Below are 27212 nucleotides of genomic sequence, written 5' to 3' on the forward strand. Positions count from 1 at the left end.
AAGTGTTGGGATTACAGGCCTGAGCCACCTCAACCAGCCAAGTGTCCTCTTTCAATGGATCTCTAGTGATGCTCCATTCAGTGCGGCTGATTTGACTGGAGCACCTGAAAAACTTTCCTGTTTCCAGGGACGAATTAAACCTTCTTTTCCCTTTGCCTAGATGCCTTCACACTGGGCGCAGATCTATTCATGGATAGTCGTGGTTTCAGAGGTGCCTGAGACTCCTGGATGCTGGTATTACATTTTGTTTTTCATTCCTGAAGCTATCTGCAAGACAGAGTTTTAGAAAATAATACTCTTCATAGTCAAAGTAGGATACGTCTTAAGGCTCACTGTAAGGGACAGAGCAGTGGGGCCTTTGAAAGAGCAGTGTGGCCAGTGTGATTTCTGTGTGCATTGATTTAGGGACCTTCTCCTGGCTCCTCTGCTCTAATTACTAGATATTGTTCTGTCTGATCAGACAGACAGGCTGTCTGCTTGGGCATCTGGTCACATTTTGATGGTATTTAAATCTTTATTTGTCTTATGTACCCCATGAAGAAGCAAATTATCTCTGAGAATTAGAATATCAGAATCAGGGGTTTCTCCTAGAGCTTCCAGTGCAAATATTGATCTGAATGGACAATTCCTCAATATTCATAAAGAAACAGGCATTGCTAAATGGGAGCAATCTTGGAGAAACTCTACCCTAATATTTCTGCTTTGAGGGCTAGCATTAGGGAGGTATCCTGTCAACATTACCTTGCAAACTGTCATACTTGCACCAAATATCAGGGACCAGGGAGAAGTAATCATTTCTCATATTCTGTCCCTCAGCCAAGTCATCCACATCCTATTGTAGTCAGGTTATGCTGATTTGGGAAGAGCAAGGACTTTCAGAAATCCATTTGTAACATTTGCTATATGAAATCATGTTGGTTGGGCGGAGTGGCTCACACCTGTAATCTCAGCACTTTGGGAGGCCAAGGCGGGCAGATCACCTGAGGTCAAGAGTTCGAGACCAGCCTGACCGACATGGTGAAACCCCTTCTCTACTAAAAATACAAAAATTAACCAGGGGTGGTGGTGGATGCCTGTAGTCCCAGCTACTTGGGAAGCTGAGGTGGGAGAATCTCTTGAACCCAGGAGGTAGAGGTTGCAGTGAGCTGAGATGGTGCCATTACACTCTAGCTAGGGGGCTAAGATGGAAGGATCACTTGAGCCCAGGGTTTGCAGACCAGCCTGGGCAACATAGTGAAGCCCCAACTTTACAAAAAGTAGAAAAAATTAGCTGGGTGTGGTGATGTGTGCCTGTAGTCCCAGCTACTCAGGAGGCTGAAGCAGGAGGATTGCTTGAGCCCAGGAAGTCGATGCTGCAGTGAGCCATGATCATGCCACTGCTCTCTAGTCTGGATGACAGAGCAAGACACTATCTCAAAAATTAATAATAATAAAAAAAATTGGCCTGGCTCAGTGGCTCATGCCTGTAATCCCAGTACATTGGGAAGCTGAGGCAGGTGGATAACCTGAGGTCAGGAGTTCGAGACCATCCTGGCCAACTTGGCAAAACCCCATCTCTACTACAAATACAAAAATTAGCCAGGCATGGTGGCAGGCACCTGTAATCCCAGCTACTCAGGAGACGGAGGCAGGAGAATCGCTTGAACCCAGGAGACAGAGGTTGCAGTGAGCCAGGATCATGCCACTGTCCTCCAGCCTGGGCATCAGAGCAAGACTCTGTCTAAAAAATAAATAATTAATTTAATTTAATAATTAAAAAATTATCTAGGAATGGTGGTGTGCACCTATCATGCTAGCTACTTGGGAGCCTGAGGCAGGTTGAGCCTGGGAGTATGGGATTATAGTGAGCTATGATCACATCACACTCCAACCTGAGTGACAGAATGAGACCCTGTGTCTAAAAAAATAAAAATAAAAATGTGAATGCATTCAATGCCACATAAATGTACACTTAAAGATAGTAAAGATGGTAAATTTTGTTATGTATCTTTTACCACAATTGAAAAAATAAAAAATTTTTAAAAAGCAGGGGACTGATAAACACAAAACTAGGATGGTGGTTACTTTTAGTTGAGGAAGGATGGGGATAGAGAGTTACTGGTTATGTTGTAGTTGGGTGGTGGAGTTATGAGAGTTTATTATAAAAATTTATTATCATTATTTATTACTGTTATAAAAATACTTGACCATACGTGGGGCAAATAACTATAGTGTGCTCTTTTTTAAATTTTATTTATTATTTATTATTTTTTAGACACGAGGTCTCGCTATATTGCCCAGGCTGGAGTGCAATGGCTACGCACAGATGCGATCCCACTACTGATAAGCATGGGAGTTTTGACCTGCTCTGTTTCCAACCTGGGCCGGTTCACCCCTCCTTAGGCAACCTGGTGGTCCCCTGCTCCCGGGAGGTCACCATATTGATGCTGAACTTAGTGCGGACTCCTGATTGGCATAGTGCACTACAGCCCAGAACTCCTGGGCTCAAGCGATTCTCCCACCTCAGCCTCCCGAGTAGCTGGGACTACAGGCACGTGCCAACATGCCCGGCATAGTGTGCTCTTTAAAAATTTGTTTTAATTTCATATTTAGTTTTTTAGGTAGGGTCTCACTGTATTGCCCTGGCTGGAGTGCAATGAATCAATCATATCTCACTGCAGCCTTGACCTCCTGGGCACCCCTCCCACCTCCGCTTCCCAGAGTGTTGGGGTTTCAGGCATTCACCACTGCCCCAGCCTATAATGTGTTCTTCATTCAGAATTACAATCTTTTTTTTTTTTTTTTTTTGAGATGGAGTCTTGCTCTGTCTCCCAGGCTGGAGTGCAGTGTCCTGGTCTCAGCTCACTGCAACGTCTGCCTCCTGGGTTCAAACGATTCTCCTGTTTCAGCCTTTCGAGTAGTTGGTAGCTGGGATTACAGGCTCCTGCCACCATGCCTGACCAATTTTTGTATTTTTAGTAGAGATAGGGTTTCATCATGTTGACCAGGCTAGTCTCGAATTTCTGACCTCAGGTGATCCGCTCACCTTAGCCTCCCAAAGTGCTGGGATTACAGGCGTAAATCACCACACTCAGCCTACAGTGCTGGGTTTACAGGTGTGAGCCACTGAACCCGGCCTATAGTGTGATTACAGGCATGAACCACTGTGCCCGGCCTACAGTCTGTTAATTACATGCACTTGAGATTCAAAAGTAAAAGTCATTTACAAAAAGTATGATAATAAAGAGACCAAAAATCACCTATGATTTATTAGCTTTTGCTAATATTTTTGCGGTCTTTTTTTTTAAGTAGAGATGGGATCTCACTGTTTCCCAGGCTGGTCTTGAACTCCTGGGCTTAAGCAATCCTCCTGCCTTGGCCTCCCAAAATATTGGGATTACAAATGCAAGCCACCATGTCCAGGCTTTTCGTAGTCTTCATATGTGTGTGTGCTAAAACTGGAATATGGAACATTCTCTTTTGTGACGGTGTTTTTCATCCAACAGAAAATTGGTGATATTTTTGCACACCATTAATATTCTTTAACAGCATTTAAAATATAGTCATGCAATTCTATTACATGGATATACCATAGTTTATTTAAATAAATGACTAGTATTAGAATTTAAATTGTTTCTGTAACTTTCCTATTATTAAGCTGCTGGAATGAATATCTTTGCACCTTAATCTTTGCATCTGTTCCTGATTCTTTGGGAAAATTAATAGACATGAAATTGTTGTGGCAAGAATGTACTAAAAAAATTAAGGCCTTTGATACCAACACAGTCAAGTGATCCTCAGGAAAGGTTTGCCAATGCTCATTCTGACAAATAAAACATACAAACAACAAATGAGTCCATTTTCTCATATCCTCATCTATGATGAGCTTTATGAGTTTTTAAATCCTTCCCGAAAAATCTTATTTCCCTGATGTTTTAATTTGCATTTATCTGATTACAACTAAGATTGAATGTTAAGATGTTTTCACAGTTTAAAACATTAACTAGTTTTTAATTGAAAAAGTAATTCATGTACATGGTAAAAATATCAAACAGCATAAAAAAGTACACAATGAAACATAAGTCTCCTTCCCACCCTGGAGCTTCGGTCCCTGGAGGCAGCCACATAATCAGTTTCTTATTTCTCCCTCCAGAAATATTATGTACGTAAAGAAACAAGCCAGGTGCAGTGGCCCACGTCTGTAATCCCAGCACTTTGGGAGTCTGAGGCAGATGGATCATGAGGTCAGGAGTTTGAGATCAGCCTGGCCAACATGGAGAAACCCCGTCTCTACTAAAAATACAAAAATTAGCTGGGTGTCTTGGCACAGGCCTGTAATCCCAACTACTCGGGAGGCTGAGGCAGGAGAATCGCTTGAACCTGGGAGGTGGAGGTTGCAGTGAGCCAAGATCACACCATTGTACTCCAGCCTGGGTGACAGAGCAAGACTCTATCTCAAAAAAAAAAAAAAAAAAAAAAAAAAAAGACGCATACATGCAAGAATAAATGCATTCATATATACATATATATATATATATCCCCAGTTTTTTATGCACTGAGAACGTGTTTTTAGAATAAAATACACATTCTGAGCCCTGGCTGCTGCTCAGACCTCATCTGTGCTGCACTCCCTGACAGTCACTGCACTCCATCAGTCTTATTTCATTGTACCCTCAACACTCTACGTTCTCTCTTGCCTCCTGGCCTTTGCTTGTGCAGGTCCCAGTACCTTACTCAAAAGGCGCCTTCTAGAGAAGTCTTCCTGGCTCCCTGGCTCCTGACCACCCATTCTCCCTCCGCCCCCTTCCTTTGTGGAGTTTCCTTCATAGCATCTACACTGCCTGAACCTCTCTCATTTCTGGGTTGCTTTATTTCTTCATTGTCCCTCTCCTCTACCAGGATGTCTGCCTCATGACAGCTGGAATCTCATCTGTTCGGTTCACCTGTATATGTCCAGCACCTAGGACAGTTCTCAGTAGAGAGGAAGTCTTCCGTTAATATAAAAAAAAATTTTTTTTTTTGAGAGGGAGTTTTGCTCTTGTTGCTCAGGTTGAAGTGCAGTGGCATGATCTTGGCTCACTGCAACCTCCACCTCCTAGGATCAAGCAATTCTCCTGCCTCAGCCTCCCGAGCAGCTGGGATTACAGGTACATGCCACCATGCCCAGCTAAATTTCGTAAATTTAGTAGAGACAGGGTTTCACCATGTTGGCCAGGCTGGTCTTGAACTCCTGACCTCAGATGATCCACCCACCTCAACCTCTTAAAGTGCTGGGATTACAGGCATGAGCCACTGGGCCTGGCCAATATCAGTTAAATGAGTAGCTGCTGAGTACACTGTACTGTACTTTGCTGCTTTCACTTACCCGTAAGTGAAATCAATTAATATTGTGTGTGCACATACATACATACATGTTTGCTGTGTATGCACATGCTTCATTCTTTTTTATGGTTGTATAGCATCTCTTTGAATTGATATTTTGTTATTTATTTAGCCATTCTCCCATTGATGGAAATTTAGGTTGTTTCTAGTATTTTGCTGTTTCAAACAATACTCACATACATGTCATTTCACATTCAAATATTTCTTTTTTAAACAATTAAATTAAATTAATTATTTTTATTTTATCTTTTTTTTTTTTTTGAGACACAGTCTCACTCTGTCGCCCAGGCTGGAGTTCAGTGTCACTATCTTGTCTCACTGCAACCACCTCCCGGGTTCAAGCGATTCTCCCACCTCAGCCTCCCAAGTAGCTGGGATTACAGGCATGCCCCACCATGCCCAGTTAATTTTTGTATTTTTAGTAGAGCCGGGGTTTCACCATGTTGGCCAGGATGATCTCCATCTCTTGACCTCGTGATTTGCCCTCCTTGGCCTCCCAAAGTGCTGGGATTACAGGTGTGAGCCACCACGCCTGGCCTCTATAAATTTGCTTGAATATATCTCTTTTTTTTGAGGTTGAGTCTCACTCTGTTGGCCCAGGCTGGAGTGTAGTGGCACGATCTTGGCTCACTGCAACCTCCACCTCCCAGGATCAAGCGATTCTCCTGCCTCAGCCTCTAGAGTAGCTGGGATTACAGGTGCGTGCCACCATGCCCCACTAATTTTTTATATTTTTGGTAGAGAGTTTCACCATGTTGGCCAGGACGATCTCGAACTCCTGACCTCACATGATCCACCTCCTTTTTTTTTGAAATTTGGTCTTGCTCTGTCACCCAGACTGGAGTGCAGTGGTGCAACTGTAGAGCTCACTGTAGCCCCTATTTCATGGGCTCAAGGGATCTTCCTGTCCCAGCCGCTTAACTAGCTGGGACTACAGCGGCAATCTACCAGGCTTAGCCAATTTCTTTTACTTTTAGTAAAGACTAGATTTCACTATGCTCCCCAGGCTGGTCTCAAACTTCTGAGCTCAAAGGATTCTCCCACCTCAGCCTCACAAAGTGTTGGGATTAAGGCATGAGCCACCAAGCCTGGCCTTGTCTATATCTTTTGGTGTACATATGTAAATTTTTCTATTGGTTGTGTACCTGGGAGTGGAATAGCCGGATCATAAGGTTTGCCTGTGTTCAGTTTTCATAGATACCAAAATAGTTTTCTAGAGACTGATTTGAGTAACAAATAATAAGGCTCTGGTCTCCCGCAACAACAACAACAAAAAATTTCTTTTTTTTTTCCCTTGAGACAGAGTTTCACTCTTGTTGCCCAGCCTGGAGTACAATGGTGCAATCTCGGCTAACTGCAACCTCTGCCTCCCAGGTTCAGGCAATTATCCTGCCTCAGCCTCCCGAGTAGCTGGGATTACAGGCATGTGCCACCAGGTCCGGCTAATTTTTGCATTTTTAGTAGAGACAGGGTTTCACCATGTCGGTCAGGCTGGTCTCGAACTCCCGACCTTAGGTGATCCGCCCACCTCAGCCTCCCAAAGTGCTGAGATTACAGGCGTGAGCCACCGCGCCTGGCCAGTAAATAATTTTTGTAGAAACAGGGTTTTACTATGTTGCCCGGGTTGATCTTGAATTCCTGGCCTCAAGTGATCTTACCTCCTCGGTCTCCCAAAGCACTGAGATTACAGGCATGAGCCACCACACCTGGCCCAATAAAAGCTCACCTACTCTACATGTCTCATAATGATCATTGCCCCAATACCAGTCGGATGCCACAGACACCCCGTTTACCTGCCCAATTTCAGTCTCCACCTACAGCTCACCCCTAAATAACTCCAGGTGAAAACCTTAATAATTTTGATGCCACTTCATGCCAAGGGTTATCATGAACCACTTACCACTAGTAACAGTGTCCCTATCATCATCATGAGGGATTGTTTCCACATGAAATCAGTGGGACCCTAGCCAGAGTTGGTCTCTACAGAGAAGTGAGGATAGGTCAAAAGCCCTGGAAGAATGTGAGGCCAAGAGGCTCTGATGTGTCGTTAAGAGATGTTTGTGACATTTTGGGCTGGATGTTTAAGAAAAAAAATAAATAAATAAAGAGAGAGATGTTTGATCTAGGCTGGGAGCAGTGGCTCATGCCTGTAATCCCAGCATTTTGGGAGGCCGAGGTGGGGGCGGATCACCTGACGTCAGGAGTTCGAGACCAGCCTGGCCAACATGGTGAAACCCTTTCTCTACTAAAAATACAAAAATTAGCTAGGTGTGGTGGTGCATGCCTGTAATCCCAGCTACTTGAGAGACTAAGGCAGGAGAATTGCTTGAACCCGGGAGGCAGAGGTTGCAGTGATCCGAGATCACACCACTGCACTCCAGCCTGGGTGACAGAGAAAGACTCTGTCTCAAAAAAATAAAATAAAATAAAATAAAATAAGAGAGGAAAGAGAGATGTCTGATCTAAAGGCATATTATAGATTTTCTTTCCAAACTGAGCTTACTCCATTTGCATTTATTGATGTGATGTGATGGATAGGTTTGGTCTTCATTCTGGCATCATGTTATGCTTTCTCTCTTGAGCGATTCCTTTGTTTTTCTTTCGCCCTGTGGTGTGTCTGTGATCTCTTCAGGCTCTTTCACTGGCTTGGTGGCAATTTGGCATGCTATTTCTTCTGGAACCACCAGACTTTGTCAGGACGAGAGTGTCAGATATGCTAAGATGCGATCTGATGCATAAAATCTAAGACTCCACACACAAATGCACTTTGTTTGTTTTACTGCTACACATTTGTGCCCTATACAGGAATTCTGACACATTCTATTTTGCCTGATGCCCATCAAAAGACAGGGAGAAAAATGGTTGGTTTGTTTATAATTACAAGCACAGCTTTAGGGAAGACACTCCTGAGAGAACTTTGATTTTGACTATAGTTAAGGAGACCCTTCTGCTTATCATTTCATCTGTCTGATAACTGGAAGGATTTTCTTTGGTTTGTTTGTTTATTTATTTTGAGATGGAGTCTCGCTCTGTCACCCAAACTGGAGTGTAGTGGCACAGTCTTGGCTCACTGCAACCTCTGTCTCCCAGGTTCTAGAGATTCTTCTGCTTTAGCCTCCTGAGTAGCTGGGATTACAGGTCCGTACCACCACACCTGGCTAATTTTTGTATTTTTGGTAGAGACAGGGTTTCACCATGCTGGCCAGGCTGGTCTTGAACTCCCAACCTCAAGTGATCTGCCCACCACGGCCTCTCAAAGTGTGGGATTACAGGCATGAGCCACCGCGCCCAGCCCAAAGAATTATCTCCACGCCAGCTCCTGGCACTTTGCTTCACATCTTGTTCCTCCTCCAGCACCACGAAGTCTCAGTGCCCGGCACTAGAGGGCACATTTCTACTGTGATGTGACCTCCGGCCCTGCTCCTTCCTGTCACCCACTTTGTGCTGTACACCAGATGTGTTAGCACAGAAGGAGGTAGGGTATCTCTACACCAGGATGGCCGGTATTACCTTAGTTATAGGTGGAGAAGCCGACAGACCTCATAAATGTATTCCACTAAACCCAAACTAAATGTATTCCATGTCAGTTTCCCCTCACTCATATCCACTCCACCATCACTTGACATGAGGCAGAGGAGAATTCTGGGCCAAAAAGTGGTCTCTGGTTGAAGCAAAATTGCCTTGCCTACAGAAAAAATATATATTTTTGAGACGGGGTCTTGCTCTGTTGCCCAGGCTGGAGTGCAGTGGCACAATCTCGGCTCACTGCAACCTCTGCCTCCCGGGTTCAAGCAATTTTCCTGCCTCAGTCTACCGAGTAGCTGGAACTACAGGTGTGTGCCACCACGCCCGGCTAATTTGTATTTTTAGTAGAGACAGGGTTTTACCGTGTTAGCCAGGATGGTCTCGATCTCCTGACCTCGTGATCCGCCCGCCAAGACCTTCCAAAGTGCTAGGATACAGGCGTGAGCCACCATGCCTGGCCACCTATGAAAATTTTACAGAAGCGGATGCCCGTGTGAACACGTGAGAGCCTTCCAACATCGGCCTCAATAAGGGCTCATGGAAGTGAGAGGCCCAAAACTTAGGCTTCTCTAGCTGTATAACAATTGAAAAATAAAATAAGAGGGCCGGGCGCCCTGGTTCGCCCCCAAAGGGTACACCTGGCCTCCCTGAATGGGCCCACCTGTCCCGGGCCTGGCACGAAGAAACCCAACAAAAGAACAAAGATTCCCCAACAATGAGCTCGTTAAACTTTACAACCCCTCTGATAGGGACCCATTTCACAGAGGAAGAAGCGTGGGCTCAGAGAGGGTGAGGGCCTTGCCCTAGCTCATACAGCTGGGACTCAAACTTAGGCGTCCTTGATCTGACACCCAGGCCCCAGCTCCCTCGTCGCGGATCCCTGGCATGCAGTAGAGCGCGGGCGGGCGGAACGGACGGCTTCTGAGCGGACCACCCAATCCTCCTAACGGCTGTTCTTCGTGGCTGCTTCCCGAAACCCATTCTTCCCGGGCGGATCCTACAGAGGAGCTTCTCTCCTAGGATCCCGGGGCCTCAGGTTCCCTTTCGTGCGTGTGCTGGGGCAGCGATCTTCCTCTAGGAATGAGGAAGAGAGAGAGACAGGAGAGATGCCTGGCCTTGCTGCCTTTTGGTGCTCAGCCCCCGCCAGGGTTCCCCCGCCAGGGTTCCCCCGGAAGCCCCACCCTCGCCGCGCGGCCTGGCGGCCAGGAATGGGGCTCGGCCCCTTTAAATCCCGCCCAGGAACGCCCGGGCCCCGGCCGCGTCCTTCCCGGATCCGCTGGCTGGAAATTGCGTTCCCGCGCGGCGTCCCCTGTCCCGCGCAGGCAGTGTGGCGGGTGCCCAGGCGGTCGCGAGAATGAGCCGCATCTACCAGGACGGAGTGCTCCGGAACAAGGCGGTACAGAGCGCGCGGCTGCCGGGGGCCTGGGACCCCGCCGCCCACCAGGGGTAGGCCTGGGCGCGCGGCTCGGGTCGGCCTCCCCTGCCCGGGCTCGAACCCGCGCTAGGATCGGGGGGCGGGACGCAGGTGGAGGAAAACGGGGTCCCCGGGGCTGCCTCTCCGCCTCCAGCTCGCCTCTCCGCCTCCAGCTCGCCTCTCCTGCGCCCCTCCCAGCGCCCGCCCTGCGACCCCAGGACACAGATCGGCTTAAAGCTTCCCGCCTGTCGCCTGCCCTCAGGAGAGGGTCCCGACCCCCACAGGCGACTCCCGAGGCTGTGCGTCGCTTCACGCCGACCTCCGGCCCCACCCACCCCATAACTAGAAACTTTAGCTGCCTCTGCACAGGCTCATGCCTTCCCCAGAAGGGCAGTTGGCGGGGACAGCGGGCGGGCTGGTGGAGAGCAGGGCCTGCCTGGGTGAGGAAGATTTGGAGGGCCAGGCCCTGTCGTCACAGGGTTAAGAGGTGGAACGGACCATTCCATTTACACTTGCACTAAATAATTATGCTAAGTGAAATAAGCCAGACAAATGCTGTGTGATCTCCTATTTGGAATCTGAAAGGGTTGAACCATAGAAACAGCAGAACGGGCCAGGCGGTGGCTCGCCGCCTCGCTTGGCTCCTCTGATGAGGACATAAGGTCATGTATGTGAAGGTGTTTTGGAAGCTATTAAGTGCTTACTAAATATCAAAACTTTTACTTATTTTTTTGTTTGTTTGTTTTTTGAGACAGGGTTTCACTATGGCTGGTCTGGAATTCTTGACCTCTGGATCTGCCTGCCTCAGCCTCCCAAAGTGCTGAGATTACAGGCGTGAGCCACCACACCCAGCTGATTTTACTTTTTTATTAGGCCACATTTGCGGGGAGGTATCTAAGCTGCAATACATTATTTGCCACTTGTTTTTAAACATTCTCATATTCCTGTTCTCATTCATAGCCTTGTGATCATTAACGCGAGGAAATGGTTAATGGTGAAATGGTTATTGGTGAAACCTCGTCTCGACTAAAAATACAAAAATTAGCAGGGGGTGGTGGCGGGCACCTGTAATCCCAGCTATTTGGGAGGCTGAAGCACAAGAATTGCATGAACCCAGGAGGTGGAGGTTGCAGTGAACCGAGATCATGCCATTGCACTCCAGCCTGGGCGACAGAGTGAGATTCTGTCAAAAGAACAGTGAACAGTGATTGCCAGGGAATAGTGGACGGGGTTGTGGGTGGGGAAATGATCAAAGGCACAAACTTTCAGTTATAGAATAAACAATTTCTGGAGATCTAATGTACAGCATGGGGTCTGGCAGGTGTGTTCATTAATTTGTGGTAACCATTACATAGTATGTACTTAAATCATCACTTTGTGCACCCTGAATACATACAGCCTTGATTTGTCAGTTAAATATCTAGAAAAATAATTGCCGGTGGTGGGGATGGGTTGGATAGAGACAGGTTCGGTGGAGTTTTCCCTTCCCCTCCCATCCCTCTTTCACTGTCATCTCCAGCTGTCCCCACCCATCTCCCATTTCTGTCGATGCGAAAGAGGAAGGCTTCAGGTTCTGCCTTTATGAAAGCCAGCGTCAGGAAGCCAGGGGTCCGCCTTACCTCGGTGAGGACCGTGTGATCTTGAGCTAGTCCCACGCTTCTGAGTTTTGGTTTCTTCACCTCTCAGCAATAACCATTTCCTCAGGTTAATGACCACATGGATATTTAATATGAGAATGTTTAAAAACAGGTGGAAAGGGGCCGGGCGCAGTGGCTTACGCCTGTAATCCCAGCACTTTGGGAGGCCGAGGCGGGTGGATCACGAGGTCAAGAGATCGAGACCATCCTGGTCAACATGGTGAAACCCCGTCTCTACTAAAAATACAAAAAATTAGCTGGGCATGGTGGCGCGTGCCTGTAATCCCAGCTACTCAGGAGGCTGAGGCAGGAGAATTGCCTGAACCCAGGAGGCGGAGGTTGTGGTGAGCCGAGATCGCGCCATTGCACTCCAGCCTGGGTAACAAGAGCGAAACTCCATCTCAAAATAAATAAATAAATAAATAAAAAATAAAAATAAAAATAAAAACAGGTGGAAAGGGAAAATAATATATTGCAGCTTAGATACGTCCCCCGGCGTTTGGCCTAATAAAAAAGTAAAATCTTTGATATTAGTAAGCACTTAATAGCTTCCAAAACACCTTCACATACATGATCTTATGTCCTCATCAGAGGAGCCAAGCCAGACGGCTCTTTGTCTCCCCGTTTTGTAGATGAGACAGGCTCTGGTTCCAGTAACTCCCAGTGGCCCTGTAGGAGGGACCATAGCTTGATCGTAGGGCAGCCCGACAAGGTTCCTCCTGGTGTCTGGGCAGTACCCCAGCCTTTGGGACCCTTGCAGGGTTGGAGGCCCCTACATAGGAAGCAGAGGGACAGGAGGCTCAGTACCCAGTCTGCTTGGGGCTAGGTGAATAGCACACTGGTGAGACTTGCTGAGAACTGTCAGAACCAGCTCTCCCTTCCTTTCCATCCCCAGGGGAAACGGTGTGCTGCTGGAGGGAGAGCTGATGGATGTGTCTCGGCATAGCATCTTGGATGCCCATGGCAGGAAGGTGAGGATGCCTCTTTGGTGCTAGCTGGGGGGCTCTGACTTCACCGTTGTCACCCACTGTGGCCTCTCCTTGTGCCCAACTCCTCCAGTGCCATGACTTGGGATCTAGCTCCTTTCTTGATGGGCTTAGAAAGCAAGTAGGAAGTAGGTCAGGAGATTGACAGCCACATGGGACCACCAGCTGGAAGGAGAATGGTTTAAGGCTGCGTTGGGCAGCAGACAGGTGGGAGGGTCTATGTTCTTGCCAGGAGAGCCTGGCTTATGACTGAGAAGGCAGACCAGGCCCTCAACCCCGATCTCACCTGATTGTAACCTCTGGCACTGTCTGGGCTTCCATTCCCATGTTGATGTCCTGGCTGCCTTTGCCCTCTTGGCCTCCTGGATCCTGCCCTGTATTGCCACCCCATCTCAGGTGTCTTTGGGTACATCTGTCATTCACCATCCGGTACTAGCCTGTGTCTTTTTTCTGAGCATTAGTTCTGACTTTCCACTCCTCTTTCAAAAAGCCCCACCTAGATGTGCTGACCACCTTATCTCCTTGGTCTCTATAATTGAGCTTGGTCTCTAAAAATGCCCTCTCCAGTAGACCAGGTGCTGGTGCTACATGGACCCTGCATGTCCCTCCTGTACCCTACAGGAACAGCCTCAGCCCCCAGCTCAGCACTGTTTTGATGTCAGGAGGTATTTTGCTGCACCTCCCCTCCTTAGCACACAGTCAGCAGGTGGGAACACCCATCAGAGCCCCGAGCCAGCCTGCCCGGGAGAGCCCAGCAGTGTCCCCATGCTGATGTGGGGCTCGCTTGCCTCCGCTGCCCTCAGGCAGGCCCTTCTCCCAGCCCCTCTTCAAACTTGCCTCCCTGAGCTCCATTCCTGGTGATGGTGCACTTGCCCTCCCAGCCACCAGGCTGCAAACCCTCACTGTCCCCTACCTAGGTAAGCAGTGCCAGGTCCTGCCGGGCTCCTCCCCTTCCTTTCTTCCCCTCCCCGCCTTCCCTTCCTCTGTCCATGGCGGCTCACCTTAGAGGAGCCCTCAGCCTGTCCTGATGACACCTTGCTCCTGTCCCCCTGCCTTCTGACTGTCCCCAGAGCTCATCCCTGCCCTGTTGCTAACAGGACAAATGTCTTTCCAGAAAGACATCTCTGAGGGTCTCGCCGCTGCTCAGAAACCTTTCAGGATTCCTTGTCCACTAGATAAAATCCAAACTCCGAATGCCAACTCAAGGCCCGTCCCGAACCGAGCCCACTTGCTTTCCCAGCCTGGGTTCTCAGAAGGCCTCTGGATGCCCTGCATAGCTCAAACATGCACAGGGAACTCTTGACTTTTATTTTCTATACTGTCCCAGGCTTTTAATATTCTTCTGCAGCTTCTTCTTCCACGGTTGCTGATTTCCCCACCCTCCCAGACTTCACCTTTCTTGATTCTACCAGGAAGTGGCCTCCTGTTCTGCAGGCCGTGGGAGCGTTTCACCCACCTGCCTTGAACAGATGGCAAACAGCATTTACAGCACACTCATGTTTGGCACTGTGCTTGCCCCTCTTTAACTCCTTGAACCCTCATAATATCTTTTTGTTTTTTTGAGATGGAGTCTCACTCTGTCACCCAGGCTGGAGAGCAGTGGCACGATCTTGGCTCACTGCAACCTCCGCCTCCCGGGTTCAAGTGATTCTCCTGCGTCAGCCAACCAAGTAGCTGGGTTTACAGGCACGTGCTGCCACACCCAGCTAATTTATTGTATTTTTAGTAGAGACCAGGCTTCACCATGTTGGCCAGGGTGGTCTCAATCTCCTGATATGATCTGCACGCCTTGGCCTCCCAAAGTGCTGGGATTGCAGGTGTGAGCCTCCGGTGTCGCGCCTGGCCAAACCCTCATAATATTCTTAACCACAGATATCATGTTATCTCCATGTGGTGGTGAAACTGAGTGGTTTGTCCCAGGCACTGCATCTGTTGGAAGGCACAGAGTGGCTACCCTCACCCAGGGCTCCTTCTCAGTGCCCACCTCAGCAGTGCCCATTCCTGCTTCATGGTATTTGGGGTCCTCTGACTTGGGTTATGGTTTTTGTTTTGTTTTGTTTGAGATACAGTCTGGCTCTGTCACCCAGGCTGGAGTGCAGTGGTGTGATCTCGGCTTATTACAATCTCCACCTCCCGGGTTCAAGCGATTCTCCTGCCTCAACCTCCCAAGTAGCTGGGATTACAGGCGTACACCACCATGCCCAGCTCATTTTTTATATTTTTGATAGAGTCAGGGTTTCACCATGTTGGCCAGGTTGTTCTCGAACTCCTTACCTCAAGCGACCCACCCACCTTGGTCCTCCAGAGTGCTGGGATTACACGCATGAGCCACCGTGCCCGGCTGAGTTACGGTTTTCCGTATATAGTTTTTGTCTTTGGCTGTGTGGAAGCCCTGGCTTGCCCTGTTAGGAACTTCCAGCACGGCTCATTCTGTGTGGCAGGTGCTCCTGTGAACGCATGAATGAATAAATATTTGGGTGGGGGCATCTGCCCAGCTTGAATATCTTTTGGAACTGAGGACAGCATCCAGGGTAGATGTGAGGTCAGCGGGGTTGCAGCCAGAGCCCAGAGCATGTGTGTTGTGGAATGAGGCCGCGTCCCACTCTCTGTCTGCCTGGCCCCAGGAGCGCTACTACGTACTGTACATCCGGCCCAGTCACATCCATCGCCGTCAATTCGACACCAAGGGAAATGAAATCGAGCCCAACTTCGGCGCCACCAGGAAAGTGAACAGGGGCTTCCTTATGTCTTCCTACAGTAGGTATCCTCCGCCCTCCCTCCCTCCCTCAGGGCCATCCCAAAACGTGGCAGTCTCCTGAGCCTCCCGGTCCCTGGAAAGTGTCTTCGCAGTGTGCTTGGCCTTGAAGCCCAAGTGTCTGGCCTGAGGCTTCCCCACCCACCCCTGGGGCTGCACCTCTTCCAGCCTCCCATTCACTCTGAGGATCCCTGTTCCCTCCCCTCAGTCCCAGGGCCCAGGCTGGCCTTCCCACCCCATGGCATTTCCTGTGTCTGACAGAATCCCCCATGAACCTGGCTTTGGGCTCCACCTGCCTTTGTGCAGAGCCCAGGCCGGGCCTCAGCGGTCTCCATTTTCCTGCCTGAATCCTCATTTGGTTCTGGGGTTCTATCTTAGGCCATGCGTGCTGTACAACAAAATGCCTTAGGCCAGGTGATGTATAAACGACAGAAATGTGTTTTATTTTAACTTTTAAAATTATGATTTATCTGTGCATTTTTAGTGGCTAGGTTTTGCTGTGTAGCCCAGGCTGGAGCGTCATGGCTATTCTCAGGTTCAATCATAGGACACTACAGTCTTCAAGTGATCCCCCCGCCCCAGCCTCCAGAATAGCTGGGACTGTAGGTGTGTGCCACCATGCCTGCTTGACAACCAAAATGTCTTGCTTACAGTTCTGGAGGTAGAGAAATCCAGGGTCAAGGTCCAGCAGATTGGGTGTCTGGTGAGGGCTGGCTTCGTGCTTCGAAGACAGTGCCTTTATGCTGAGTCCTCAGATGGCAAAAGGTGAGGCAGCGCTCTCTTCAGCCTCTTCTGCAAAGGCACTCATCTCACTCAATGCCATGACTTATCACCTCCTGAAGGTCTACCTTCACATTAGTGATGACGTTTCAACATATGATGTTTTTTCTTTTTCTTTTTTTTTTGAGACAGAGTCGTGTTCTGTCGCCCAGGCTGGAGTGCAGTGGTACAATCTCAGCTCACTGCAATCTTCACCTCATGGGTTCAAGCTATTCTCGTGCCTCACCCTTCTGAGCAGCTGGGATTACAGGCATCTGCCACCACGCCTGGCTAATTTTTGTAGTTTTAGTAGAGAAAGGGTTTCACCATGTTGGCCAGGCTGGTCTCAAACTCCTGACCTCAAGTGATCCACCCGCCTTGGCCTCCCAAAGTGCTGGGATTAAAGACATGAGCCACCGCACCCGGCCATGAATTGTTTTCTTTTTTTTAAATTTTAGGTGTGTGTGTTGTGGGATGAGGCATCTGTATCATGTGCCAGCCCTTGTGCCACATGCGGAGGGGTCCAGGGATGACCAAGACCCAGTTGTATACCTGAGATGTTCTTAGTCTGGTAGAGGAGAAGGACAGGCCTGGGGCTGGGTTCCGGGAAGGGTGCTGAGCCCAGGAAGGCAGGGCTGGGAATGCCTTGGAGTGGGGAATGCCAGTACTGAGTCCTAAAAGATAAGCAGAGGCCAGCCCGGTGCCAGGCATTTGCAGAGCATTTCAGAGGCAGCGGGTGCCCAAGGTCTGGAAGTTTCAGGATTCCTGACCCAGGTATGAGAAGCCATGCAGGGCGGGCAGCAGGAGGGGCAGCTCTGAGGAGCGCAGCTCTCACCAAGGGTGCAGGGGCAGGCCTGAGGAGCGCAGCCCTCACCAAGGGTGCAGCGGAACCCTGTAGTGTGCAGTTTCAAGTAGGCAGGTGATGTGATCAGGTCTGTGTTTGAAAATCCCCAGGGAGGTAAATAGCCCGGAGCCCAGCAGGGCCTGTGGAGAAGCTGTGATGGTCACCTAGGACGGAGATAAGAAGGCTGGGATTGGCCGGGCGCCCTGGCTCACACTTGTAATCCTAACACTTTGGGAGGCCAAGGTGGGTGGATCACGAGGTCAGGAGTTCAAGACCAGCCTGGCCAACATGGTGAAACCCCATCTCTACTAAAAATACAAAAAATTAGCCAGGCATGCTGGCGCATGCCTGTAGTCCCAGGTATTCAGGAGACTGAGGCAGAAGAATCACTTGAATTCGAGAGGTGGAGGTTGCAGTGAGCCAAGATCGTGCCACTGCACTCCAGTCTAGGTGACAGAGAGAGACTCTGTCTCAGAAAAAAAAACAAGAAGTCTGGGATTAAGGACCCGTCCATGGGGGTGCAGAGCCTGGAGCAGCTCAAGCTAGAGGAGGCTCAGTGGCCTCCGTGTTGGCCTAACTATTGAGGGAGGGATAGGAGAAAGGAGTCGTGATGACGCCAGGGCTTGGGCATGGGTGCCAGGCTCAGGGGAATGGAGGAGCGAGAAGTGTGCCGGGAGGAGGTCTGTCTGGAACACACTGAGTTTGAGTTGCTGGAGCACTGCTGGGTAGAGGTCCTCTGAGGACTCAGAGGACAATTCTAGAACTTGGGGAGAGAAGTGGGCTGCAGCACTTTGGGAGTGTTGAAGCTACGGACGTGGACTGGGTGACCCAGGAGGAGAAAAGCAGTGGGCCCAGGAGGCTGTCGTGGGAAACTGCAACCATAGGAGGTGAATGGAGAAGGAAGAGCAGGAGATGGAGCCACTGAAAGATCCGAGGGATGGGGAAGGTGTCTTGTCTCTGGCAAAGCCAAGGGGAACAGGTGTGCGGAGCTAGCATGGGGTCAGGCACTGCCCAAGAGTTAGTCAGGTCTGAGATACGGAGCATCTAAGAGGTTTGCAGGGAAAGAGCTCACCAGTGACTCTGGTGGGGTAGACAGGGTCTGGAGCAGCAGGTGTCAAAGCCAGAATGCAGGAAGGCCTTGAGGAAGGGTCAAGGAATGGGGAGGGAGAGACAGGTCCTCAGGAGGAGAGGGGGTCTGCAGCCCAGGCAGGGGAGCTGGCTTGAGACAGGAGGAGAGGCCTCCTATTCTTTGAGACAGAAAGAGGAGATGTTTTGTGTGGTCAGAAGTAAGTTGATGGCTGGGCGTGGTGACTCACGCCTGTAACCCCAGCACTTTGGGAGGCAGAGGCGGGTGGATCACTTGAGGTCATGAGTTCGAGACCAGCCTGGCCAACATGGTGAAACCCCGTCTCTACTAAAAATACAAAAATTAGCTGGGCATGGTGGTGTGCACCTGTAATCCTAGCTACTTGGGAGGCTGAGACAGGAGTATCGCTCAAACCCAGGAGGGGGAGGTTGCAATGAGCCAAGATCGCACCACTGCACTCCAGCCTGGCAACAGAGCAAGACTGTCTCAAAAAAAAAAAAAAGAAAAAAAATGAGTTGACAGGTAGGTGGTGTCAGGGAAGTGAGGGCCCCACTTGATGGCTTCTGTTATCTTGCAAAGAAGGTGAGATGCTTTGTCTAGGGGTGTCTGGGCGGAGGACTGAGGAGAATGGAGCGGAGCTGGCGGGGCAGCCATCTGTGCAGTCCCAGAAGGCATCCTGGCGGAGGTGGGCTGAGGTTGTACACCATGAATGGAATGTGCTCCATGAAATGTGTTCTTGGGTTGGCTGGGATGTTTTCCAGCGAGGTGTGGCCAGATGGGCTTGGCGTGGTGCGGGCAGCCTGTGGGATGAGCCCCGGGTTGCTGTGCTGGGGTGTGGCCTTGTGAACACCCAGCCCTGTGAGGCTGGGCCCACTTCACAGTCCAGGGGTGTGCCTCCCCTAATCCAGCACCTGGATTTAGGACTCCTTCCTCAGCCCATGAACTCTGCCAGAGCCAGCAGAGAGGAGGGGGACTACCAGAGTTTACTCCTGCTTCCAGCAGACCCCACCCCAGCCAGGGAGACCCCGAGCGCCTAGAGAGAATCCTGCCTGGTCACCGGGGTCTCAGTGAGAAGGTGGAATTTTGTTCACCTGCTTTGAATCTTGCCTCCTGTACTACCGTGTGACCTTGAGCTAGTGACTGAACCTCTCTAAGCCCTGGTCTTCTCATCTGTAAGATGGGAATAGTGAAAACACGTGACTGCCCACTGAGGGTTCCACGTGCCGGTGCTGTGCCGTGTGCTTTATCTCCTCTATACGTCATGTCGGTCCTGTCAGGTAGGGACCGATTTTATCCTATTTTCGGGTACAGAGAGGTGATGTAACTTGCCCGAGTTATTGGCCAGGCTACCTGGCCCAGCCCACGCCTGTCCACGTCTGCTGTGGAGTTCCTGGATGAGGACTCGCAGAACGGGCACCGAGTCCCAGCCTCCGGGTGACTGATCCTGGAAACACTCAGCTCTCACCTGGCTCCTGAGGGGCCCTGCAGAAGTGCTTCCTGCCACGGTGATAATGACCCTCCCACACTCTGTCCCTGCAGAGGTAGAAGCCAAGGGGGACACCGACAGGCTCACGCCCGAGGCGCTGAAGCGGCTGGTCAACAAGCCAGAGCTGCTGGCACTGACAGAACGCCTCACCCCCGACCACACAGTGGCGTTCTGGATGCCCGAGTCGGAGATGGAGGCAATTGAGCTCGAGCTGGGGACCGGGGTTCGGCTGAAGACGCGGGGTGACGGTCCCTTCCTGGGTGAGCAGCGCAACTCTCACTCTGGCCTGCCGTTCCTGAGTGGCTCATGAGGGCTCTCGGTCTCCTCCTGCCTAGAGCTCATGGGACAGGCAAGGGCTGGCCTCCATGGGAACATGACCAAGCCCTTGAAATTGACTCCTAAATCCCTGCACAAGTGCCCTGGAGCCATTAGGCCTGACAGCCTGGGTCCTGAGGTGCCACCCAATCCCACGGTTCCTGTGAGTGACCTCTCCCCACCATACCTTGGGGGTCCCACTGGGTCCCCTAGGGCCTCACTGGCCACACCTAGGCCTGGAGGAAACAGTGGCTTAACCCAGGCCTAGGGGACCCACCAGAATGGGCCCAGCCCTCACTACGTTTCCCCCACAGGGACAGAGAACATTCAACTTCATCTCTTCTTTCAGAGTCTTTGGCCAAACTTGAGGCTGGGACAGTGACCAAGTGTAATTTCGCTGGCGATAGAAAGACAGGGGCGTCCTGGACAGATAACATCATGGCCAAAAAGTGTTCGGAGAGGGCTGCGGCGGAGACCCGAGAGCAGGGGGACGGGGCAGAGGACGAGGAGTGGGTGAGTCAGCATGGAGGTGCTCCTGGAGTGGGGGCGGTTGAGTCTCCTGGCAGGAGGGTGGCACATACTGGCTGAGTTTGTGGGGAGGATGAAGAGGCCACAGGGTGAATCTTAGCCCCCAGCTTCTGCGAAACTCCCGGGAGTATGTTAGCACCAGGAAAATTCCTTTAAGGTGTGAAGAATGACGTCCTGGGGCCTTTCTTGAAGTTGGCTCTGAACTAACTGTGTGAAGCCCCAGAGATTCCCGAGTGGTAGGAAGGAGGGGTGCAGAGGGGTGTTAATGATGGTCACTGAGTCTCGAAACATTTCCACTTCAGGTGAATGCACTGGCCACGCTGAGGCAGTTGAGCAGCTGAATGTGTAGCTTTCCTCCTTTGATTTGGGCTTCCGACCTGAAGTGTCTGGAGAATGGCTGACCTGGTCCTTACTGGATGTTCTTTTGCTGAGAGTCAGTCCCCTTGTTGATCCTCAGCCTATTCACAATTGCTTTTCTTTTCTTTTCATTTCTTTTTTTTTTTGGAGATGGAGTCTTATTTTGTCATCCAGGCTGGAGCACAGTGGCACGATCATGGCTCACTGTAGCCTCGAACTCTGGGCTCAAGTGATCCTCCCACCTCAGCCTCCCAAGTAGCTGGGACTGTAGGCATGCGCCATTGCACCCGGCTAATTTTTTTATTTTTTGTAGAGACGAGGTCTTGCCATGTTGCCCAGGTTCACAGTTGTTTTTCTGAAGTATATTTTACCCAAAGATTTGAATTGATGTCAAAAGGCCCCAAAATGAACATTTAAAGCAAAGAAGTCACAGAAAAATGGGCTATTTAGCTAGGTGATGGAGAAGATATCTTTTGCCAGAGAAAGCAGGGGCAGGCAGATGTGAGTGTCTGGATTCCTTTTTGTCTTCATAAAGTGAGTTTTGGACAGAAAAACAGTTGCAGCTGCAGGACCAGCTGTACTGAGGTGAGGCCCAGGCAGGCACTCCTGGGCCCCAAAGGCACCATGCAATTGAACCGTTGTTTGTCTGATAACTTGCAGCGACACTTACGACATGTGCTCTCTCCACATCTCTTTACTTTTCCCTTTGGATTTCTCTAGGATGACTGAGGTGAGTGGGACGTAAATGCCTCCGGGGCCACCAGCACCTTTGGTAGCATTGTTGAGAATCTCTGCCACGAACTTCTACGCTGGAGCTGGAGAGGACAGTCTGCCAAGTCTTACCTGGTTCTGCCGCACAGCCGCCTTGGAATACTCTTTGAACAAGCTCTGCTAGAACCAAACCCATGACCACTGTGTTGGTGATGGGGCCCCATGCTGTGGCTCACGGAGGGCCCCTCCCTGCATGTGAGTCTAGCCTTCCTAGACATTATATGATGACCCTTTAAAAAAAAGTTAGACTTTGGGAGGCCAAGGCGGGCGGATCACTAGGTCAAGAGATCGAGACCATCCTGGCCAACATGGTGAAACCCCGTCTCTATTAAAAAATACAAAAATTAGCTAGGCGTGGTGGTGTGCACCTTTAGTCCCAGCTACTCTGGAGGCTGAGGCAGGAGAATCTCCTGAACCTGGGAGGCGGAGGCTGCAGTGAGCCGAGATTGTGCCACTGCACTCCAGTGCTCCAGTCTGGCAACAGAGTGAGACTCTGTCTCAAAAAAAAATAGAAATTAGAAATGGAGATCTCCCTATGTTGCCCAGGTTCTCCTCAAACTCCTGGACTCAAGCAATCCACCCACCTCGGCCTCCCGAGGTGTTGGGATTACAGGCGTGAGCTACTGCCCCTGGCCTCATGAGCACCCTGGCCCTGATGGCAGCCTTATTTTTGAAGGCAGGTGGTGGGAGAGAGCCCAGGGCAGCGTGAGAGGAACTGGACCTGGTCTCCGTGAAGCATGGGGAATACCCCTTGTATAAATGCAGAGCGGCTGAGAGAAGTTAGCGGGGCTCGTCCTCTTTTCTCATTGGTTCCTGCTTTCCTTCCCCACCGCCCCATCCTCAGCACTCCGTGTTGGAGCCTCTGCTATCCTGCCTCAAGCCTTCAGGTCCCCGGTACCCTTCCCCCGTGAGTTGCCATTTCTTATTCCCCCACTGATCCCATGCACCTTGGGGGTTCCTGTCATCTGATACCCCTGGCTGCCTTCCTGGTAGATGCCATTCCAGAGAGGCCAACAGCGTTCCCAGGTGTGGCTGGCTGGTCCGCATCTCTCAGACTCACTCTGCCAGGCTGCAGTTACCACAATACCTTTGTTGTCGTTTTTTGCATCTGGAGAACTTTTTATGAATAAGTAAATCTTCAGAAAGGAATTCCTCCACCCTGACTGGGTTATTGCCAGGTGTAAACGGCCTTTCAGTTGAGCCGTGTTCCTGCGAGAAGGAAGCCATTTCTCTTGGGTCATAAGCATTGCCCGTGTGGGTAGTATACCCACACCCAGGGGTCTGTGATGCCTGGAGCTGAAGGAAGGAAGCCATTTTTCTTGGGTCATGAGCACTGCCTGTGTGGTGGTACACCCACACCCAGGTCTGTGAGAGGCCTGGAGCTGAAGTCTCCGTATCATCAGGACTTGGTGGATCCTGCTTGACTTGGGAAAAGAGAGGGTGGTAGTGAACTCATAATTATGGAGTCCCTTGAATGTGTCAAAACACAATGCCAGATGATTTCCATGATAATAATGACTCATACTTGTGCTAAGCACTTGGGAGATCTTACTTGTCACAACAGTCCATGAGATACTGATTATTATCCCCATTTTTTCATGAGACTAAAGCTCAGAGCTCTAGGACAGTATACAGTGGCAAGAGGAATTGACACCCAAGCACCCAGATTTCAAAGCCCACATTCTCAACTACTGAACTATTTATATTACAGAGCAGGAAAAGGGTCTCAGAGAGGTTACGCAACCTGCCCGGAGTCACACAGCTAATGAGTAGCAGAATCAAGATTCAAACCCACAGCTGTCAAAAGCAAACCCTATGTTCCTTCCGCTGTCCCTTGCTTCCTTGCCCTTCAGAAAGGTCTTGGATACAGGGGCCTGAGGATGTGGTAGCCACTTCACTGGTGTTCTGTGTCTGAATGGGACTTTCTCTCAGGCAGGCCATGCTGGAGCCTCATCCATGGGTGTGGCCAGGGAGGTGGCTGAGCAGAAGGATTGCTGGGGACACTGAGCAGGGGCTGAGTCACCCAATGGGGATATCCTGCTGTCTAAAGCACTGTGGCCAAAAAATGGCCAGGGCACCATTCCAAACAAGGAGGCCCAATGTGTCAATAGCAGAGGTCCTAAAGGGACAGAAAGGGTGGGCATCCTGCAGGGGCTTCAGGAAGGAAAAGTCACTCGTGACTGGAGCTCAGTGAATGGAGGCTGGTGTGTAAGATGAGGCTGGAGAGTGAGCATAGTCTCCTTAGGCGTGGTAAGGAACTAAGGACTATCCTGGAAGCCAGGGATCCCATGGAGAGTGATAAGATCTGATCTGTGTTTCAAAGATCATTTGGCCGCAGTGACTGGAGGAGAGTAGCTGCTTTAGGAAGCGGCTGCCGTTGCCTGGGTGAGAGGCTAGAGGGGTTTGCTTTACAGCAGTGGCAGGGGAGATGGACAGAAGTTAATGGTTTGAGGGGCATTCGGGGGCAAAACCAACAGGACTGAGGGGAGACAAGGGGGTCAAGCATGATGCCCAGATTCTGGGTGAGAGGCGGTGCTGCGGTGCACAAGCAGTGCTGTTATGGTTCTGGGGGAATTGCTGTTTAGCAGGAGCCCAGCCTGTGGCTAGGAGGTATAGAGAACTGAACCCAGCTCCCTTGGGATGGGAAAACCAAGTGGGCTGAGGGTAAGAATAGGGCCCCAGAGCGGGGTGCAGTGGCTCATGCCTGTAATCCCACTTCGGGAGGCCGAGGTGGGTGGATCACTTGAGGTCAGGAGTTCAAAACCAGCTTGGTCAACACAGTGAAACCCCATCTCTACCAAAAAAATACCAAAATTAGCTGGGCATGGTAGCATGTGCCTGTAGTTCCAGCGACTTGGGAGGCTGAGGCACGAGAATTTCTTGAACCTGGGAGGTGGAAGTTGCAGTGAGCTGAGACTGCCATTGCACTCCAGTCTGGGCGACAGAGTGAGACCCTGTCTCAAAAAGAAAAAAAAGAATAGGATCCTAGGCTCAGCAGGTAGGGAAACTGAGGCAAAACCCGATTCCCTAGGACTAGGGACTAGGAGGGAGAAGATGGAATGCTGCTGTGTCTCAGAGGGTCCCTGGGCACCCAGGGCTCATCCTAGCATCCTGATGGAAGACAGCGAACAGCCACACTGTCTCCAGCTCCCCAGCAGATGGTGGGGCTGAAGCCCCTGATTTTCCGCACCTCCTGCCCAGTCAGGACTGACTTAGGCCTGAGGGCAGGCCCAGCCAGGGCAACCTTCCCAGATACACCTGTGGGGAGCTAAGGAAATAAGGCAGGGCTGATACCCAGCTTCCAGGGGCCCCCGTGTGGCTGCCAGGGGCAGCTTTCCAGAGCTAGACTGGATCCTATTACTCCCCAGATGAAAAGTTCAAATTCCTTAACACAACTCAGGGCCGCCCTCCTTTTTCTGCTCACTTCCTCCTTATGAGCTCTGGGACAATCCCTCCAGACCAGCCCGAGGGATCTTCCACAGGTTGTTAATAGGGCTAGAAACAAAGGGTGGTGGTGTTCCTATGATCTGATTTGTTGGGACAAACGTAATGTGCCAAACATTTCTGTAGGATTTCTCAGAGCTTTTAATATACTAACGTTTACTGTGACTCTTCAAGGCAGGGTGTGATTACGTATTGCCCACATTTCTTTGGTCATAGAACCCATTTTTGTGAGGAGCATTTCATGGGACAGCTGTCCCAAGAAACAGTTTGGGAAGGGCTGTGTGGGTCCCATGGAGGGCTGGCTGCTCCCGGAGCAGGCCACTCCCCCACTTCCACTGCCTGGCCTGGGCTCTTCTTGTTGGGAAGTCCCTTTCCTCTATCCATCTGAATTTCTTTTCTTCCACCAATGTCCAGCTTGCCTTTCACCGTGTGCCTAATGATGGAAATTGACAGTTATTTTATTTATTCAAACAGAAACAAGAAAATCCTCTGAGCTTCCATTCATATGGAGAAAAAAATTTTTTTTTTTTTTTTGAGATGGAGTTTCACTCTTGTTGCCCAGGCTGGAGTGCAATGGCTCAATCTCAGCTCACTGCAACCTCCACTTCCCCGGTTCAAGAGATTCTCCTGCCTCGGCCTCCCAAGTAGCTGGGATTACAGGCATGTGCCACCACGCCCAGCTAATTTTGTATTTTTAGTAGAGATGGGGTTTTGCCATGTTGCCTAGGTTGGTCTCGAACTCCTGACCTCAGGTGATCTGCTCCCCCATTGGCCTCCCAAAGTGCTGAGATTATAGGCGTGAGCCACCGCGCCCAGCCGATATGGGAAAATTTTTGAGGGACTTAACTAATCTCCATAAATAGCAATGCACTTAGGAAATATATTTAAAAGGGGAAAAAAGACTCACAATTTCACTCAGTCATGATTGTAATTTTTAGTGTTTGGGTTTTTTAACATGTAATTTCTGTATATAGTTTCGGTTTTTGTAAACCTGCATGGGAGGTTTCTGGTACAAATGGGAAAACCTGCTAGACAAATTCTAAAAAACCTGTCGTGCTTGTATGTAGTTGTTGTAACACTATACCCACACATAACATTAGATATGACTTTTTCGATTGTTACATAATGACTTTCCATATTGCTGCAGAGGCTTTGTAACAATTATTTCCAACATTGCTGCCATGGGGTAGTCCGTCATGGTCCAACTTTCAGATATTTAAATTGATCCCTGTGTGGCCAACAGAATTCATGTTTCAAACAATGTTGAAAATTATATAGTTCCCTGAATTCCCCACCTCCAGCTATATTTGGGGGTTATTTCTTTAGGAACAGATTCCCAGGAGTCATTCTACTAAGAATCAAGAAATCTTTTGTAAAGTTGTTATATTGCCAAATTGCTTCCCAAAAGGGTTGTTCTAAACCATAATTTCACCAGCAATGTAGGAGAGAGCCATTTCCATGCTGCCCTTGCCAGAACTGGGTATGAAAACATTTTTAAAATGGTATCTGGTAAGGTGAAAATATTTTAATATATTTTAATTTGCCTTTCCCCCAACTTATAGTGAGCATTAAACATTTTTTCCTTTTTCTACTGGGTTTCTCCTTTTGTTACTCAGTTCTTTCATCCATTTATCTACTTGGGAGATGGGGGGGTGATATCTTTTTAGTTTATCAGAGTTATTTATATTTTAAACATAACCATTTGCCAAATTTTAGCAATTTTGTGGTTCTTTTTTTTTTTAAAAGAATTATTATATTTGCTGGGCGCGGTGGCTCACGCCTGTAGTCCCAGCACTTTGGGAGGCCAAGGCGGGTGGATCACGAGGTCAAGAGATAGAGACCATCCTGGTCAACATGGTGAAACCCCGTCTCTACTAAAAATACAAAAAATTAGCTGGGCATGGTGGTACGTGCCTGTAATCCCAGCTACTCAGGAGGCTGAG

At 49.8% G+C, this 27212-nt stretch overlaps 1 protein-coding gene across 3 annotated transcripts; it reads left to right on the plus strand.

The window, feature by feature from the left end:
- The first annotated feature begins 215 nt into the window (after positions 1-215).
- On the plus strand, positions 216-26856 carry ARPIN (actin related protein 2/3 complex inhibitor). 3 transcript variants are annotated; one of them, XM_012463853.2, is made up of 6 exons: positions 216-234; positions 12833-12908; positions 15548-15680; positions 19908-20114; positions 20519-20682; positions 21775-26856. In XM_012463853.2, the coding sequence occupies exons 2-6, from the start codon at positions 12864-12866 to the stop codon at positions 21781-21783; spliced, it is 558 nt and encodes a 185-aa protein (XP_012319276.2). In that variant the 5' UTR covers positions 216-234; positions 12833-12863; the 3' UTR covers positions 21784-26856. The 3 variants fall into 3 exon arrangements, with proteins under 3 accessions (XP_012319276.2, XP_012319274.2, XP_012319277.2); XM_012463851.2 differs by lacking the exon at positions 216-234 and adding an exon at positions 10224-10332; XM_012463854.2 differs by lacking the exon at positions 216-234 and adding an exon at positions 10264-10282.
- Positions 26857-27212: the final 356 nt, after the last annotated feature.

This window comes from Aotus nancymaae, unplaced genomic scaffold (genome assembly GCF_030222135.1).
Source record: "Aotus nancymaae isolate 86718 unplaced genomic scaffold, 86718_ANA_hifiasm-v0.15.2.pri h1tg000014l, whole genome shotgun sequence".
Taxonomy (NCBI): Eukaryota; Metazoa; Chordata; class Mammalia; order Primates; family Aotidae; genus Aotus; species Aotus nancymaae.

What these genes read in the sequence shown, in the direction of transcription:
- ARPIN (XM_012463851.2), top strand. Translation starts at nt 10,241, where the DNA reads ATGAGCCGCATCTACCAGGACGGAGTGCTCCGGAACAAGGCGGTACAG. An exon ending in GACCCCGCCGCCCACCAGGG is followed by an intron (nt 10,333 to 12,832) that starts GTAGGCCTGGGC and finishes TTCCATCCCCAG; the next exon opens with GGGAAACGGTGTGCTGCTGG. An exon ending in TGGATGCCCATGGCAGGAAG is followed by an intron (nt 12,909 to 15,547) that starts GTGAGGATGCCT and finishes GCCTGGCCCCAG; the next exon opens with GAGCGCTACTACGTACTGTA.